This window comes from Manihot esculenta, chromosome 1 (genome assembly GCF_001659605.2).
Source record: "Manihot esculenta cultivar AM560-2 chromosome 1, M.esculenta_v8, whole genome shotgun sequence".
In the NCBI taxonomy this organism is placed as follows: domain Eukaryota; kingdom Viridiplantae; phylum Streptophyta; class Magnoliopsida; order Malpighiales; family Euphorbiaceae; genus Manihot; species Manihot esculenta.
Genome location: NC_035161.2, coordinates 94008 through 113385, shown reverse-complemented (window position 1 = coordinate 113385; position 19378 = coordinate 94008). Strand labels below are relative to the sequence as shown.

Below are 19378 nucleotides of genomic sequence, written 5' to 3'. Positions count from 1 at the left end.
TTTCTATATATTATTGAAAAAATATATTATTATTACTAACCGGTTCGGTTCGGTTTTTTCGGTTTTTTTCTGATCAAAACCGAACCGAACCGAAATAACCGAAATTTTTGAAATTGAAAACCGAACCGAACCGAAATATATAAAAAACTGAACTAAATTTTCAAATCGGTTCGGTTCGGTCGGTTTTTTCGGTTTGAACCGAATACTGCTCACCCCTAATTGTGAGTGGCACCGGGCCATTTTAAAAAAAAAAATGATAGTCTGGCGCCTGTTTAACAGTAGTCAAGCAAGTTTTTTTGTTACCACCTGTCATCTCAACCCTAAATCCACAAATATTTTTATTTTAACCTTAAATCCGCAAGTAAAAAGTGTTTCACCCCTAAATTGACAAAAAGCCCAAGAATGATTGGCCAAAGCCAGCTTGAATGTTGCTGGTTCTTTCATGAACAATACAGAAAAATAAAAAGTTACTTTAAAAAACATAACAGTAAGCGATCAGCCTGGTCCTAGCACTGAGGACCCATAAAGGAGAGAATCCCAAGAGCCATTAACCCCAGCCCAGCCGCTGTTCTCGCAGTGCACGAATTGTTGCTCGGACAACAAGACACCATCTGCTATTCCATCAATTTGAGAAATAGGCAAGCTCATCACATTCATTCCACCAATCCTGCTTGTTTGTAACTCAACTGTGCATGGATTATTGGAATATGGTATATCAATTGTTGGTTCAGTAGCCACAGAAAGTTGCCATGTGGAAGTAGTAGTAGCGGTAGTTTCAGCATCAGAGCCAAAGGCAGCAGCACTCTCAGGAATATGATTCATCTGTGTAGGCCAGGAAGCTACTTCATATGCTGGTTCGTTAGACCACACAGCGTTTGTGGGAGCAGAAGTTTGGCAGAGTTGATTCCACTGGGCCGGAAGATGACCAGTCACCATGTTACCGTGATCTGAAAGAAGATCCGCCTTACTGAACCCAGCCGGGTTACCACTGCAAGAACCCTGATTAGGGTTCAGAGTTCCAAGTCCAATCGCATGAGGAACGTTTTCACCAGTTGATGCCATGTCTTTCTTAACATTACCTGCAAATTGCATTCCAGAAGAGCAACTAACAGGTGGAAGAACACGCAGTCCCTTTCCATCAAACAGCTTGGCCTTTAGTGCTCCAAGAATCCCTTCTTCTTCAATCCCCGACCCGCAAACATCCTCAAATGAGAAGGGCTCAATTTTATCCGCAGCACCTGCAAGGCCACCTCCAGAGTTTAAAGCTGGTAGAGGCAATTCAAAGTTGGTGCGGGCGTTATCACCACGCAAGGCCCGAGCTGCATCATCATAAGCTCGGGCTGCATCCTCTGCGGTATCAAATGTTCCAAGCCAAAGCCTAACCTTCTGCAAGGAATCCTTAATCTCTGCCACCCACCTTCCGGAAGGTCTCTGCCTGACTCCAACGAACCTGTGGTGTCCTCTTGATGATGACTTCTTTCTTCCTCGAAAACCATCAACCGAAATCCCCATGTTTCCCTCCTCCCCGCACGTACTTTATCAAACCATACCAGTGACAAGGGTCTGGTTTTTTTATACTGGCGAAACCCTGAACAGGAATCTGCAGATTCCATGTCTGGACAAGCAAGTAAATGGCAATTCAGCTGGTTAATAAATTAGATTAATTGAACGTCGCTATTGCAGGCCATGTTGTTTATATCGACCTAGTATTAAAGTATCTGTATCATTCATGAAAAATATAATAGATTTAAAATATAAATGTGAATCCACGTATTTAATAGATAAATCTAACTATACATATTGTGTTAAAAAATATTCCATAAGCATAATTGAAAGAGAAAATATCTGCTTAACTTGGATTGTTTTAATCAATCATATAGTAAAATTATCAAGATCTGGTGTGGTGGTGACGAGGCTGATGTTCCCTTAATTTTACATCGAATTATCTTCCATCCATTTGAATGAAAAAAAAAAAAAAAAAAAAAAAAAAAAAGAGGCGTGTTTGGTAGATGTCTAAGCACCCAGTGTCAAATTAACCATCGTGATTAACTAAATAATTCCCTTTGTTTCGACCAAAATAATAATAATAACAATTCCTTTTCTTTTTTAAGCTGCAATAATTCCCTTTGTTGATGGAGTTGAAGGTGGAGTGTGTCCTGACGCCTATGACATAACTCCCACGTCCTTGTGACGATTTTCTTTTTCTTTTTTTTTTATCCTTCAGAAATCGTTAAATGATTAGATACATGGGTTTCAACATTCAATTAATTTCCTATATTAGGGGATAGATTTTAAAGACTACCCTTCAATTGAAGAACTTATATTATAAGATTATAATTTAATATAAGATAATTTATATGAAATAACAAGTCAATAAGTTACTAGTTTACAAGGTTTTTTACTGATTGCTATAACAGATCTACATTATTTGCTTTGACAGATCTATATTAATTTTCTCTCATTTTTTTATTCTCTAACCATTATCATTTTTTCTATTCTCTATATCTTTCTTTTTGTCCCTCTCTCTTCATCATTTCTAAACTCTAATTTCAATCATTCTAGTTTAATATTTTTCTAAAACCCTATTTTTTCTTTTTTCGATATGGCTCAACTACCAAGTGCCGATGATTTGATCGCACAGCTTACAGCCCAATTAGATCAGGCGGAGTTACAAGGGAGGATCCTTATTGGTGAAGGAGATGGCAATACTAATGTAGGGCAGCATGGAGAATAGGGATTTTGTGTAGTGGGTCATCTCTTTTCTGATAGGGCTGTTATCTTTGATGCTTTCCAACATACAATGGCTACTACTTGGAGGCCTGATCGTGGGATGTCCGTCAAAGATCTAGGCAATAATGCCTTCGTTTTCCAATTTTTCCATACCTACGACCTTATAAAGGTTTTGAATGATGGTCCATGGAGTTTTATGCAACATCTATTAATTTTGAAGGAGCTAAAACCGCGAGAAGACTCTAGAGCTATTGAACCAACGCGTATGAAGATATGGGTACAGGTGCATAGTTTACATAGTGGGTTTATGTCTGAAACTATTGGTGAGTATATGGGGAGTTTTTTCTCGTTGGATAAGAAGAATTTCACTGGTTTTTTGAAAGAATACATGCGGGTTAGGATTAGCATAGATGTCTGTCAACCATTGAATTGGAAGATGCAGTTGTCTAAGAGGGGTGTAGATTGGTTTTGGGCGGACTTCAAATATGTAAGGCTTCCCACCTTTTGTTATTTCTGTGGAGTGATCGGATATACTGATAGATATTGTTCAAAACTTTATGATCTACTGATAGAGCATAATTTAGACCATATTATCATGATGTTATTGATGTTAATTTACACTTTCTCTGCCTAATTTTGTGATTTTAATTTTATTCTGCAGAAAATGGTATAAAGAGACAATTTCGTGAAAATGCCCCTAAAACTGCCTAAAATGGAGCAAATGAGAGCAAGCATGTCAAATACAACTTGAAAGGAGCCAAAGAAGGAAAGTAATTTGAAATTCAAATTTCAAATCCTTAAGAGAATTCAAAATTCAAATTCAAGATTTAGCTCATTAAGGAAAATGCTAAATAAAGAAAGTGCCAAATAAGGAAAGTGCAGTCTACAGAGCAGTTTGAAATTCAAGATCTTCAAGAATCCTTTTCCTCATTAAAGAAGTCAAATCTTTAGAAGATGCACATTCAAATTTGAAATTCAAATTCATCTTGTCAAAGAAGCCAAAGAAGTCACACATGCCACCTCAAGTCTTGCACATTCAAAATTCAAAATTCAAAAGAGACTCCACCTCATCAATGCAAGATATGGGCGGCATGGGCAGCACTTGGGCAACCAAGAATTCAACTTGGGCAGCAAGTAAGGACCTAGGGCAACACTTTCAACTATAAAAAGACACATAAGGAGCCTCCCCATACTTTTTCTACTCTCTCTTGGACACACATACGGGATTGCAAGTGGCACCATCTCTTCTTCTTCCTTTCTTTATTTTCTTATTTTGTTTCAGCCATGAGTGGCTGAAACCTTTTATTCTAGTTGAAGATTAGGTGATACTTTGGTTGTTTTATGGATTGTGAGATCTAAACTGTAATACCCGGCTAGACTCCGGTATCGAAATTCCTACCGTCCGGTGGAATCTCGGATGTCGGGAGCCTCTAGTAGGGTAGAAGCATGTTTTCATAAAATGTTTTAAGGTATTTCATGGTTTTAAGTAAAATGGAAATGAGTTTTTGCATAAAAATAATCTTGGAGGAAAACTCAGGTTCGGCCGCCGAACCTCAAGTTCGGCCGCCAAACATGCATGCCTTCGGGAGCGCTTTTAGGCCCCCGAAAGCATAAGTGAGGAAAGTCCAGGTTCGGCCGCCGAACCTCAAGTTCGGCTGCCGAACATGGCATGCATGCGGAGGCACGTTCGGCCCCCGAACGTGGCCTGGCCAGCCACTATAAAAGGGTCCCTTAGCCGAAAACGGGCGAGCTTTTTCCCCATTTCCGGCCAAGGTGAGCTCTCCACCGTCCCTCACTGATCTTGAGTTCTTTCCTTCCAATCCTACTCGATTTTCATGAGTTTTTACTTGGTTTTGAAGATTTTCAAGCTTTGAGCAAAGTTTTGGAGTTTTGAGGTTCAAGGGAACTCAACCCCTCCCATCTCCAAGTTTAGGTCGTCTCTCTCTTGATCTCCACGAGGTAAGAGCCGATCTTAAGCTTATTGCATGTTTTAAGCAAGTTTTAAGTGGATCTATGGGGTAGAATGCATGTTTAGCTCATAGTTAGGTTTATGGGTTTTATATGTGTTTGGGAACAATGTGAGTTGCTTGTTGTGTTGTAGTTGGGGTTTTTGTTGGTTTGATGCCCCTACGAACTTGTATGCTTGTTTGTGTATGTTTGGAAATGTTGTAGAATAGGTTTATACATGATTGGGTAGTTTTGGAGGCAATGTGCATAGAAGAGCTGAGTTTCTGCCACTGAGGGAGAAACCAGGTTCGGCAGCCGAAGGAACTTTCGGCCGCCGAACATGCTTGAGGAGGCAGCCTTCGGCTGCCGAAGCTTGCCCCCGAAAGAGGACTTTCATCTCTGTCTGGGAGTTTCGGCCGCCGAAAGTGCCGCCGAACATGCATGAGTTTCGCCTCTGTCTGGGAGTTTCGGCCGCCGAAGGTGCCGCCGAACCTGCCTGACTTTCGGCTCTGGAGGGACTTTCGGCCGCCGAACCTGCCGCCGAAAGTGCCCTGTCCAGCCATCTCTTGCATGTTTTTCTATGATTGTTTCATGATGTTTTAAGGGGTTTTTGGGGAGTAGTTTAGAGTTATGTTCTTATTTGTTTGGTCCCTCATTTGAGTCCACCTGTGTAGGTTCGGACCCAAGGAACCGAGGACCCCAGCAGTGAGTCAGCTGCTCCAGTGTCTGGTCAGAGCTACCCAGAGGTGAGTGGAATAACTTATTATGTTTTAAAGCAAATAATGGACTTCTTAGCATGTTTCACGCATCATGAATGCCATGAGATGTACTAGGTTGTTTGCATTAGAATTCACGAATATGTTGCATTGCATACTTTATTGTTGATTGATGTGGATGAACGTTGGATGATCCAAAGCCCTCGATCTATGATATGATGATGTGATATGTACAGTACGAAATGTAAGACCAGTGGGACCCATTCTACGTTCGCTGGCACCATGTAAGGGAAAGACCAGGACCCATTCTACGTTCTGGCACAGTTGGACTGTTATGATATGATATGTTATGTAAGGGAAAGACCAGGACCTATTCTACGTTCTGGCACAGTTAGACCATGTAGAGGGTTATTGGTGACAAGTTCATCCTTGATGTGATTAGCTGTGATGTGATGCATTCCATGATCCATATGATTTAAATGTTTTTATTATTCTGCTCACTGGGCTCTAGTAGCTCACCCCTCTCCCATTTTCCCCAGGATTGCAGGTACAGGGTAGACAAAGAGATCCATAAGAGTAATGAAGTCTTGTGTATGTAATAGATAGCGTGGACATGATAAATGTATTAATGTTATGTAAAAGTACAATTTTAGGTATGTAATGACCTTGAGGAGTAGAGGTTGTGCTTGACTATATATATAAGATATCCCTTTTAATACATGATCTTAGATATTTTATGATGAGTATGCAAACCAAATCAACGTATGATGTATCGCCCATTGGGGCATTGATGAGATCCCACAGAGGGGTCATGATTATGTTATGTTATGCACAGGTTGAGTTTGGTGTATGAACGAAAGAAAAGTTTTAAGTTTTTATGTATTTTCTTGATCATGTATGGGATTAAACAGGTTTTCAGGTTGCATGTTAGGCTTGCTACGGGTCCCGGCGGCCTTAAGCCGACCTGGATTCTAGCGCCGGTAGCGGTCCAATTTTCGGGTCGTTACAGAATGGTATTAGAGCCCTAGGTTCATAGGATCGGACCTAGAGTGTTGGGCTCATAGATGTTATAGAAGGTCAAGCACAATAGGAAAGATCATGTCCACTAGGATAGGATGTGGAGTCCTGTCTTGTATGATGATGTGAAATGCCATGATTATATACATGTGCATTGATGCTATGATATGAATGATGTATATGAGATGAGGGTTCATGTGTGCCCACATGAACCATATGATGCTAATGTTTGTGTGATGTGTACTGTTTTTCAGAAAACAGGATGAGAGGAACTCGTCGATCTGCACGATTGACTGGAGTGCCACCTGAGGATGAGGGCACGAGCGCCCATCCTCCTACATTGCCTAGGGCAATGTCATGTAGAGCAAACAGAGAAAGAGTGTCAAGGGACCCTAGAAGGTCTTTTGATGCTAGCAGAAGGGGGACTGATAGAGGAGGAAGTTCTTCAGATGTGAGGGAGATTATGGAAGAGGATCAGAGGAGGGATGGGAACCTGGATGTGAGCATGGAGGAAGAAGGGACAGGGGAGTCTCAGGGAGGCATTCAGGCCTCGGGGTATGGTTTTCCACCCCATTATCCACCCTTCCCACAGGGTTCAGGGTATCCGATGGGAGGTACATCGGATTATTCCAGCTTTAACCCCTACCCTACCTACATGCCTTATCCACCTTTCTATCCACCTTACACACAGTACCCAGCTTATCCACCCTCACCCTTCTATCCAAACCCGGCAAACCCCACCTCGGGGAATGCTGCACCCCCACCTCCACCACCTACAGAACCAGCAGCCCCAGTTACTCAACCTTCTAGACCTAGCTCAGCCGGTGGGAGCAAGGTAAAGATGACAGATTATCTCAAGCTAGATGCTCCCAAATACAAGTCAGGGGATGACCCCTTTGAGTATCTGAAAGTAGTGAAGACAATAACTGATGAGCTAGGGGCGAATGATAGCAGGGCCATTCAGATGGCAGGGTTCACTTTAAAGTGCAAGAAGGCACGGGAATGGTTCAAGTGTTATGTGGACCCGAGACTAGACGGCATGACATGGGAAGAATTTGCGAATGAGTTCGCTGGATGGGCTTTTCCAGACAGTTCCAGAGAACTGAAGATGATTGAGTTTGAGCAACTGAGGCAGACAGAGCACATGAGTGTAGAGGAGTTCACAGATAAATTCTTGGAGCTATTGCCTTTTTCAGGGCAAGCTCTAGATACAGATACGAAGAAAGCCAAGAGATATGTTATGAAGTTGCATTCCAGGTACTCCTCTTTGATTCAGTCAGTTGAGAGGGAAAGTTTCCACACTGTGGTGGATATGGCTCGAAGGATGGAGGCGAGTGCTATAGTTGAGGGGTCAGTAAAGCAGTCAGTGACCCAGTCTTCAGGGGTTAAGACTCCAGGCAGAGGAGGGCCAGGTCTCTCTTCTCAGAGCTCAAGTAAGAAGAGGTGGGATAACACCACAAAGAAGCCGAAAAAGAATAAGTTTTGGAATAAGTTGAAATCCGGTCTGGGATTTGGCAGTGGCTCGAGCTCAGGCTCAGATGGTACAGAATGCCAGAGATGTGGAAGGCCGCACAGGGGAATGTGTCGAGCTGGGACTAATACATGTTTCAGATGTGGACAGGAGGGACACATAGCTCGGGAGTGTCCTAGAGCACCTTTTATGGGCCAGCCCCAGCAGACAGCTTCTGGTAGTGTGGCACAGCCAGCAGCTCCAGCCACAACTCAGGGCAGTGGCAGAGGTAGAGGGAGAGGGGCAGCCTCTTCTTCTGGTTCCCGAGGTGAAGGTCCATCAGCTCCAGCCAGGATCTTCACCATGACTCAGCAGGAGGCTAACACATCCAACACCGTGGTGTCAGGTAATCTCATCATTGGGTGTTCTGATGTGTATGCTTTAATGGACCCGGGTGCATCTCATTCATTTATTGCTCCGAGAGCCGTCGAGAGGTTGGGTCTGATAGTCTCTGGGTTAGAGTGTCCCCTATGGGTCAGTGGACCCAAGTGTGACCCGTCAGTGGCAGTGTCAGTCTGCCAGTACAGTCCAATTTTTGTTGAGGGAAGATGCCTCTCCGCCGACCTTGTGGTTCTAGATTTGACAGACTTTGATGTCATTCTAGGGATGGATTGGCTATCTACCCATGGTGCTACCTTGGACTGCAGGGACAAGGTAGTCAGGTTCAGAGATCAGAACGGGTCAGAGGTCGTCTTCAGAGGAGACAAGAGGGGTACACCTAGAGGTCTAATATCAGCTCTTCAGGCTCGTAGGTTGCTTAGGAAGGGATGTCAGGGGTATTTGGCTCATGTGAGAGAGCTTAGTAGTCAGGTCAGGGAACCAGCCTCGGTGCCAGTTGTCAGAGAGTTTCAGGATGTCTTTCCAGACGAGCTTCTAGGTTTACCACCTGCTAGGGAGATAGAGTTCGAGATAGAGTTGGTGCCTGGAACTAGACCGATCTCTATCCCTCCCTACAGGATGGCCCCAGCCGAGTTGAAGGAGTTGAAAGAACAGTTGCAAGAGCTGGTAGAAAAGGGCTTCATCCGACAGAGTACCTCACCTTGGGGTGCTCCAGTCTTGTTTGTAAGGAAGAAGGATGGGTCCCTCAGACTTTGTATCGACTACAGGCAGTTGAACAAAGTCACTACCAAAAATAGGTACCCTCTGCTAAGGATCGATGATCTATTCGACCAGCTAGCAGGAGCGGGTTGTTTCTCCAAAATAGATCTAAGATCGGGGTACCATCAGTTAAGGATAAGGAATGAAGATGTGCCAAAGACCACTTTCAGGACCAGATATGGGCATTTTGAGTTCCTTGTGATGCCGTTCGGGTTAACCAACGCCCCTGCAGCATTCATGGATCTCATGAACAGAGTATTTAGCCAATACCTGGATCACTTTGTTATTGTCTTCATAGATGATATCTTGGTGTATTCCAGGAACGCAGAGGAGCATGCCCATCATCTGAGGTTGGTTCTGCAGACCTTGAGGGAACATGGCTTGTATGCCAAGTTCTCTAAGTGTGAGTTTTGGCTGAGGAGCATTTCATTCTTGGGGCATGTGGTGTCAGAAAACGGGATAGAGGTAGACCCCAAGAAGGTAGAAGTTGTAGCTAACTGGCCTAGACCCACTTCAGTGACAGAGATTAGAAGTTTCTTGGGTTTGGCAGGTTACTACAGGAGGTTCATCCAGGACTTCTCGAAAATTGCAGCTCCTCTGACCAGACTAACCAGGAAAAATCAGAAGTTTGTGTGGACTGACCAGTGCGAAGAGAGTTTTGAAGAGCTTAAGAAGAGGTTGACTTCAGCACCAGTTTTAGCTCTACCATCTAGTGATGAAGACTTTACAGTCTTTTGTGATGCGTCCCGTGTGGGACTAGGTTGTGTACTAATGCAGAATGAGAGGGTGATTGCTTATGCTTCTAGGCAGCTGAAGAAGCATGAGTTGAATTACCCCACACATGACCTGGAGATGGCAGCAGTAATCTTTGCACTCAAGATGTGGAGGCACTACCTCTATGGGGTTAAATGTGAGATCTTTACAGATCATAAGAGCCTGCAGTACATCCTGAGTCAAAGAGATTTGAACTTAAGACAGAGAAGATGGGTGGAGCTGCTGAGTGACTATGATTGCAAGATTCAGTACCATCCGGGTAAGGCGAATGTTGTGGCAGACGCCTTAAGCCGGAAATCACTCGGCAGTTTATCCCACATATCGGCAGAGAGGAGGCCAGTGGTGAAGGAGTTTTACAAGCTCATTGAGGAAGGTCTACAGATGGAGTTGTCTGGTACAGGTGCCTTGGTGGCCCAGATGAGAGTGGCACCCGTGTTTCTGGAGCAGGTGGCTCAGAAACAGCATGAGGACCCGGAGTTAGTGAAGATTGCCAGGACTGTTCAGTCAGGCAATGATAGTGAGTTCAGATTCGACAGCAAGGGGATCCTCCGCTATGGGAGCAGACTATGTGTACCAGATGACATAGGGCTAAAAGGAGACATTATGAGAGAGGCTTATAATGCAAGATACAGCATTCACCCCGGAGCCACCAAGATGTATCAAGATCTAAAGAAGGTTTATTGGTGGCCAGCTATGAAGAAAGAAGTGGCACAATTTGTGTCAGCCTGCGAAGTGTGTCAGAGGGTGAAGCTGGAACATCAGAAGCCGGCTGGAATTCTTAACCCGCTACCTATTCCAGAGTGGAAATGGGAAAATATAGCTATGGACTTCGTAGTGGGGTTACCGGCGACGTCCAACAGATTGGACTCCATATGGGTGATTGTGGACAGACTCACCAAATCTGCTCTCTTCATCCCTGTCAGGAGTGGCTATTCTGTGGACAAGTTGGCGCAGGTGTATGTCGACGAGATCGTCAGGCTGCATGGGGTTCCTGTTTCGATAGTGTCAGATAGAGGGCCCCAGTTCACCTCCTGATTTTGGCGGAGTCTGCAGAATGCCATGGGTACTAGGTTGGATTTTAGCACTGCTTTTCATCCACAGACGGACGGACAATCAGAAAGGACCATCCAGACCATAGAGGATATGCTCAGAATGTGTGTGCTGGACTTTGGCGGTTCTTGGAGGCAGCATCTACCTTTGGTGGAGTTTGCCTACAATAACAGCCATCATGCTAGCATCGGGATGGCTCCATATGAAGCTTTGTATGGGAGGAAGTGCAGATCACCTGTTTGCTGGGAAGAAGTTGGGGAAAAGGCCTTGGCAGGGCCTGAGCTAGTAGAGATTACCAGCAGGGTAGTACCCATAATCAGAGAAAGGATCAAGACTGCTGCAAGCAGACAGAAGAGTTATGCAGACATCCGCAGAAGACAGTTAGAGTTTCAGGAGGGGGATCTGGTATTGCTCAAGGTGTCTCCTATGAAAGCAGTGGTTCGCTTCGGAAAGAAAGGTAAACTAGCTCCACGATACATCGGACCCTTTGAAATCTTGCAAAAGATTGGGAATGTGTCGTACAAGCTGGATTTACCTGCTTCAATAGAAAGAATCCATCCGGTTTTCCATGTTTCAATGTTGAGGAAGTTTGTGTCAGATCCGAGCAAGGTTCTTAGTGAGCCTGATGTGGAGGTCCAAGAGGATCTCACCTATGTTGAACAGCCAGTACGAATCATAGACACCCAGATCAGAAAGCTAAGGAACAAGGAAATCCCGATGGTGAAAGTCCTGTGGAACCACCACAATTTGGAAGAATGCACTTGGGAGACACGGGAGTCTATGCTCCAGCAGTACCCTCATCTCTTTTAAGGTTAGATCTCTATGTGTTTATGTGCTATGTATGTATGTTATGTTTTATGCCATGCTATGTGTTAGTTGAGGAACATTCGGGGACGAATGTTCTTAAGGGGGGGAGAATGTAATACCCGGCTAGACTCCGGTATCGAAATTCCTACCGTCCGGTGGAATCTCGGATGTCGGGAGCCTCTAGTAGGGTAGAAGCATGTTTTCATAAAATGTTTTAAGGTATTTCATGGTTTTAAGTAAAATGGAAATGAGTTTTTGCATAAAAATAATCTTGGAGGAAAACTCAGGTTCGGCCGCCGAACCTCAAGTTCGGCCGCCGAACATGCATGCCTTCGGGAGCGCTTTTAGGCCCCCGAAAGCATAAGTGAGGAAAGTCCAGGTTTGGCCGCCGAACCTCAAGTTCGGCCGCCGAACCTCAAGTTCGGCCGCCGAACATGGCATGCATGCGGAGGCACGTTCGGCCCCCAAACGTGGCCTGGCCAGCCACTATAAAAGGGTCCCTTAGCCGAAAATGGGCGAGCTTTTTCCCCATTTCCGGCCAAGGTGAGCTCTCCGCCGTCCCTCACCGATCTTGAGTTCTTTCCTTCCAATCCTACTCGATTTTCATGAGTTTTTACTTGGTTTTGAAGATTTTCAAGCTTTGAGCAAAGTTTTGGAGCTTTGAGGTTCAAGGGAACTCAACCCCTCCCATCTCCAAGTTTAGATCGTCTCTCTCTCGATCTCCATGAGGTAAGAGCCGATCTTAAGCTCATTGCATGTTTTAAGCAAGTTTTAAGTGGATCTATGGGGTAGAATGCATGTTTAGCTCATAGTTAGGTTTATGGGTTTTATATGTGTTTGGGAACAATGTGAGTTGCTTGTTGTGTTGTAGTTGGGATTTTTGTTGGTTTGATGCCCCTAGGAACTTGTATGCTTGTTTGTGTATGTTTGGGAATGTTGTAGAATAGGTTTATGCATGATTGGGTAGTTTTGGAGGCAATGTGCATAGAAGAGCTGAGTTTCTGCCACTGAGGGAGAAACCAGGTTCGGCAGCCGAAGGAACTTTCGGCCGCCGAACATGCTTAAGGAGGCAGCCTTCGGCTGCCGAAGCTTGCCCCCGAAAGAGGACTTTCGTCTCTGTCTGGGAGTTTCGGCCGCCGAAAGTGCCGCCGAACATGCATGAGTTTCGCCTCTGTCTGGGAGTTTCGGCCGCCGAAGGTGCCGCCGAACCTGCCTGACTTTCGGCTCTGGAGGGACTTTCGGCCGCCGAACCTGCCGCCGAAAGTGCCCTGTCCAGCCCTCTCTTGCATGTTTTTCTGTGATTGTTTCATGATGTTTTAGGGGGTTTTTGGGGAGTAGTTTAGAGTTATGTTCTTGTTTTTTTGGTCCCTCATTTGAGTCCACCTGTGTAGGTTCGGACCCAAGGAACCGAGGACCCCAGCAGTGAGTCAGCTGCTCCAGTGTCTGGTCAGAGCTACCCAGAGGTGAGTGGAATAAATTATTATGTTTTAAAGCAAATAATGGACTTCTTAGCATGTTTCACGCATCATGAATGCCATGAGATGTACTAGGTTGTTTGCATTTGAATTCACGAATATGTTGCATTGCATACTTTATTGTTGATTGATGTGGATGAACGTTGGATGATCCAAAGCCCTCGATCTATGATATGACGATGTGATATGTACAGTACGGAATGTAAGACCAGTGGGTCCCATTCTACGTTCGCTGGCACCATGTAAGGGAAAGACCAAGACCCATTCTACGTTCTGGCATAGTTGGACTGTTATGATATGATATGTTATGTAAGGGAAAGACCAGGACCCATTCTACGTTCTGGCACAGTTGGACCATGTAGAGGGCTATTGGTGACAAGTTCATCCTTGATGTGATTAGCTGTGATGTGATGCATTCCATGATCCATATGATTTAAATGTTTTTATTATTCTGCTCACTGGGCTCTAGTAGCTCACCCCTCTCCCATGTTCCCCAGGATTGCAGGTACAGGGTAGACCAGGAGATCCATAAGAGTAATGAAGTCTTGTGTATGTAATAGATAGCGTGGACATGATAAATGTATTAATGTTATGTAAAAGTACAGTTTTAGGTATGTAATGACCTTGAGGAGTAGAGGTTGTGCTTGACTATATGTATAAGATATCCCTTTTAATACATGATCTTAGATATTTTATGATGAGTATGCAAACCAACTCAACGTATGATGTATCGCCCATTGGGGCATTGATGAGATCCCACAGAGGGGTTATGATTATGTTATGTTATGCACAGGTTGAGTTTGGTGTATGAACGAAAGAAAAGTTTTAAGTTTTTATGTATTTTCTTGATCATGTATGGGATTAAACAGGTTTTCAGGTTGCATGTTAGGCTTGCTACGGGTCCCGGCGGCCTTAAGCCGACCTGGATCCTAGCGCCGGTAGCAGTCCGATTTTCGGGTCGTTACATAAACACAAGTTGTTTATCTTTTGGTTATTCAATATTTGTGCAATTTCATGCTTAATTCCATTATTGCTTTGTTATTATGATCAATGTGGCCACTTGATTCTTGATTGCAAGGTAATATATTGTTAGTTTGAATAATTTTGAGTCCATAATTGCTTAGATTGTTCAAACACAAGAACACTTGGTGTAAAAACTAAGGAAGTTGCATAATCTAGCAATATCACCATGCGTTTGGGTAGTTAGGATTAGATCTTTCTATTTCTTAATGCAATTGACAGTTGTTTTGATGCCTAAGGCCCAAGGACATTCCTTGGCAACTTGTTGATTAGTGATTAATTAGAGAACGTTCTCTAATTGGTTTATGATTAAGAAGAGACATGGTGGTGAGAAGTGTCTTCCATCTTCATAACTAATCTATTAAATCTATCAAGGAAAACTAAGTGTCAATGATCAATCCCAACAACTGAAATAGATCCAATTCTTCAACTACATCTTTCTCATTATTGAAATCTCTTTATTTTATTATTCGCTTTTTTTTATTGCGTTCAGGTTTAGATCAATTCAATCAATCTCAAAACCCCCCCTTTTTACTTTTATTGCACTTTATTTTTATTTTGCTTTCAGTTTCTTTGCTTTCTGTAACGACCCGAAATCGAACCGCTACCGGCGCTAGGATCCAAATCGACTTAAGGTCGCCGGGACCCGTAGCAAGCCTAACATACAACCTGTCATACTTGATAAATCCCATACATGATCATACATTTACATAAAAATTTTAAACTTTTCATCTACCAAGCTCGACCTGTGCATGCACCATAAAATTAAACATACAAACCCCATACTAGAGCCCTCATCAAATGCTCTAGCTAGGTCAACATTACATATATCAAGCTTAGTTTACATTTCTCAACATTAAAACATTTCATAATGATCATGAACAAAAGGGATTAACCATACACACTAGGGTCAAGCACAATTCTAATACTCATTACATTTTGTACAATACTTTACATTTCATTACATTACATTATCTTTCATGTCCACAACTAACTATTACATACATAAGATTTTTACTCTTGTTGACTTCCTAGTCTATCCCGAACCTGCAAACCTGGGGGTTAAGGGAGAGGGGTGAGCTACTAGAGCCCAATGAGCAGAATAGTGAATAATATATTAAAAACACATGCTTTCATGGAATGCATCACATCACAAATAATTCACATCAAGGATGGACATGTTACCAATAGTCCTTTACACATTCCAATGATGCCAGGGGCGTAGAATGGGCCTCACTGGTCTTTCTCTTAACATAACAAAACATAACATTCCAATGTGCTAGGGGCGTAGAATGGGCCCCACTGGTCTTTCTCTTACTCTGTGCCAGGGGCGTAGAATGGGCCTCATTGGACTTCCGTACCGTATCATCGTCATCATATCATATCGAGGACTACTGGTACATCCAACATCCATCCACATCCACAACATAATATGCAATGCAACATATTCGTGATTTCTAATGCAAACAACCTAGTATATATCATGGCATTTCATGATGCATGAACATGCTCAAAATTTATTTACTTCAAAACATAAAGATCCATTCTACTCACCTCAGGCTGACTCTGCAAAGACTCTGAAGCAGCTATCTCACTACTAGGGTCCTCGGTTCCTCGGGTCCGAACCTACACAGGTGGACTCAAATAAGGGACCAAACATACACTAACATAACTCTAAACATCTCCCCAAAAACTCCCTAAAACACCTTAAAACAATCATAGAAAACATGCAAAGGAAGGCTGAATAGGGCACTTTTGGCGGCAGGTTCGGCGGCCGAAAGTCCCTCCAGATCCGAAACTCAGCCATTTTCGGCGGCAGGTTCGGCGGCCGAAAGTGGTTCCAGAGCCGAAACTCGCCAACCTTCGGGGGCAGGTTCGGCGGCCGAAACTCCCTTCCAGAGCCGAAAGTCCAAACTTTCGGGGGTAGGGTTCGGCAGCCAGAACTGCCTCCCCAGGCAGGTTCGGCGGTCGAACATGGCTTCGGCAGCCGAACCTGAGTTCTTCCAGAACGGGAGAACTCAAGCCTCTCATGCACATTTTGCCTCCCAAACCTTCCAAACTCAAGCACAACACTCCCAAACATGCATAAACGTGTACACAAGCATATAGGGGTCTCAACTATCCTATACCCCAACAAACATCACATAGCAACACATTTAACATGCATTTCATACTTAAACTCACATAAACCCTAACATTTTACAACTAACCTAATCATGCATCCAACACCCTTCAAACCTCTCAAAACTTACCAAAAACATAAAACAAGGGTAGGATCTACTCTTACCTCTTGAAAATCGAGAGGAGAGGCAATCCAAACTCGGAGATGGGAGAAATCGAGCTCTGGGGTCTCCAAGCTTCAAAACTTCGTTCTTTGCTCAAAAATCTTCAAAACCAAGTTAAAACTCATCAAAAACATGAACGATTTGAAGGAAAACATTAAAACTAACCATGGAAGGGCATGGACTCACCTTTGCCCAAAAATGGGGAAGAAAACTCGCCCATTTTCAGACATGGGGCCTTTTATAGGTGGCTGGCCAGACCACCTTCGGGGGCCAAAGGTGCTCCCTAAACTGCACATTTTTCGGCGGCCAAACATGAGGTTCGGCGGCATAACCTAACTTTCCTTTCTTGGTGCTTTTCTTTCAAAAACTCAATTTCTTTCTGTAACGACCCGAAAATCGAACCGCTATCGGCGCTAGGATCCAGGTCGGCTTAAGGCCGCCGGGACCCGTAGCAAGCCTAACATGCATCCTGTGAACCTGATTAATCCCATACATGATCAACAACATACATAAAAAAATAAAACTTTTCTTTCATTCATTCTCTCATACACCAAACTCAACCTGTACATGCACTGAACATAAACGTAATCATAAACATTGACCCCTCTGTGGGACCTCATCAATGCCCCCAATGGGTGGCATAACATGTGTTGAGTTGGTTTACATAAGCATTACAAAACATCTAGGATCATGTATTAAAAGGGATACCATATACATAGGGTCAAGCACAATCTCTAATCCTCAATGTCATTACATTACATAACTATTCACAACTCTACATCATTATACAATTTGTCATGTCCACATTCTAGCTATTACATACACAAGACTTCATTACTCTTGCTGACCTCCTGGTCTACCCTGTACCTGCAAGCCTGGGGGTTAAGGGAGAGGGGTGAGCTACAAGAGCCCAGTGAGCAGAATAATAAAACATTTAAAACATGTGATAACATGAAATGCATCACATCACAGCTAATCACATCAAGGATGAATTTATCACCAATAGTCCTCTACATGGTCCAATTGTGCCAGGGGCGTAGAATGGGCCTCACTGGTCTTTCTCTTACATAATCATAACATAGCATAACGTAACATTTCAACTGTGCCAGGGGCGTAGAATGGGCCTCACTGGTATTTCTCTTACATAGTGCCAGGGGCGTAGAATGGGCCTCACTGGTCTTCCGTACCGTATCATCATCATATCATAACATATGAGGACTAAAGGATCATTCAACATTCATCCGCATCATCAACATATTATGCAATGCAACATATTCGTGAGTTCTAATGCAAGCACCCTATTATATCTCATGGCATTCATGATGCGTGAATCATGCTAAAACTGGTTTATTTATTTAAAAGCATAAGAGTTATTCCACTCACCTTTGGCTGAAGCTCTACTGACTCAGAAGCAGCTGAACTCACTGCTGGGGTCCTCGGTTCCTCGGGTCCGAACCTACACAGGTGGACTCAAATGAGGGACCGAACAACTAGAACATAACTCTAAAAATATCCCCCCAAAACCCCCTAGAACATCATGAAATAATCATAGAAAATCATGCAAAAGAGGGCTGGACAGGGCACTTTCGGCGGCAGGTTCGGCGGCCGAAAGTCCCTCCAGAGCCGAAAGTCAGGCAGGTTCGGCGGGACCTTCGGCGGCCAAAACTCCCAGACAGAGGCGAAACTCATGCATGTTCGGCGGCACTTTCGGCGGCCGAAACTCCCAGACAGAGACGAAAGTCTCCTTTCGGGGGCAAGCTTCGGCAGCCGAAGGCTGCTTCCACAAGCATGTTCGGCGGCCGAAAGTTCCTTCGGCTGCCGAACCTGGTTTCTCCCAGAATGGCAGAAACTCAGCTCTTCTATGCATAAACGCCTCCCAAACCATCCAAACATGCATAAACCTATTCTACAACACACATACACAAGCATACAAGCTTCTAGGGGCTTCAAACTATCTAAAACCCCATCTACAACACATCAAACATGCATTTGCAAGCCACATTGTTCATAAACACATATTAAACCCATAAACCTAACTATAAGCTAAACATGCATTCTACCCCATAGATCTTCATAAAACTTACTTAAAACATGCAATGAGCTTAAGATCGGCTCTTACCTCTTGAAGATCGAGAGAGAGACGACCTAATCTTGGAGATGGGAGATTTTCAACTTCCTTGGGTCTCCAAGCTCAAAACTTGCTCAAAACTTGAAAATCTTCAAAATAAGATGAAAACTTGTGAAAATCGTGAAAGATTTGAAGGAAGAACTCAAAGATTGGTGAGGGACAGCGGAGAGCTCACCTTGGCCGAAAATGGGGAGAAAAGCTCGCCCATTTCGGCTAAGGGACCCTTTTATAGTGGCTAGCCAGGCCACGTTCGGGGGCCGAACGTGCCTTCGCATGCATGCCATGTTCGGCGGCCGAACTTGAGGTTCGGCGGCCGAACCTGGACTTCCCTCACTTATGCCTTCGGGGGCCTAAGGCACACCCAAAATGCTTGCATGTTCGGCGGCCGAACTTGAGGTTCGGCGGCCGAACCTGGGTTTTCCTCCAAGGTTGTTTTCATGCAAAAACTCATTTCCATCTTGCTTAAAACCATAAAACACATTAAAACATTTTATGAAAACATGGTTTTACCCTTCTAGAGGTCTCCGACATCCGAGATTCCACCGGATGGTAGAAATTCTGATACCAGAGTCTAGCCGGGTATTACATTCTCCCCCCCTTAAGAACATTCGTCCCCGAATGTTCCTCAACTAGCACATGCAAGGCATACAACATATCATACACCTAAAACACATAAAACTCACAAGGAACTAACCTCAGAAAAGATAAGGATATTGCTGGAGCATGGACTCCCGTGTCTCCCAAGTGCATTCTTCCATATTGTGGTGGTTCCAAAGGACTTTCACCATCGGGATTTCCTTGTTTCTTAGCTTTCTGATCTG

The 19378-nt window shown here is 43.9% G+C and overlaps 1 protein-coding gene across 1 annotated transcript; it reads right to left on the bottom strand.

Moving 5' to 3' along the window:
* Positions 1–406: 406 nt before the first annotated feature.
* LOC110629078 lies at positions 407–1534 on the bottom strand. The gene has a single exon (XM_021775944.2). The coding sequence runs from the start codon at positions 1510–1512 to the stop codon at positions 496–498; it is 1017 nt and encodes a 338-aa protein (XP_021631636.1). The 5' UTR covers positions 1513–1534; the 3' UTR covers positions 407–495.
* Positions 1535–19378: the final 17844 nt, after the last annotated feature.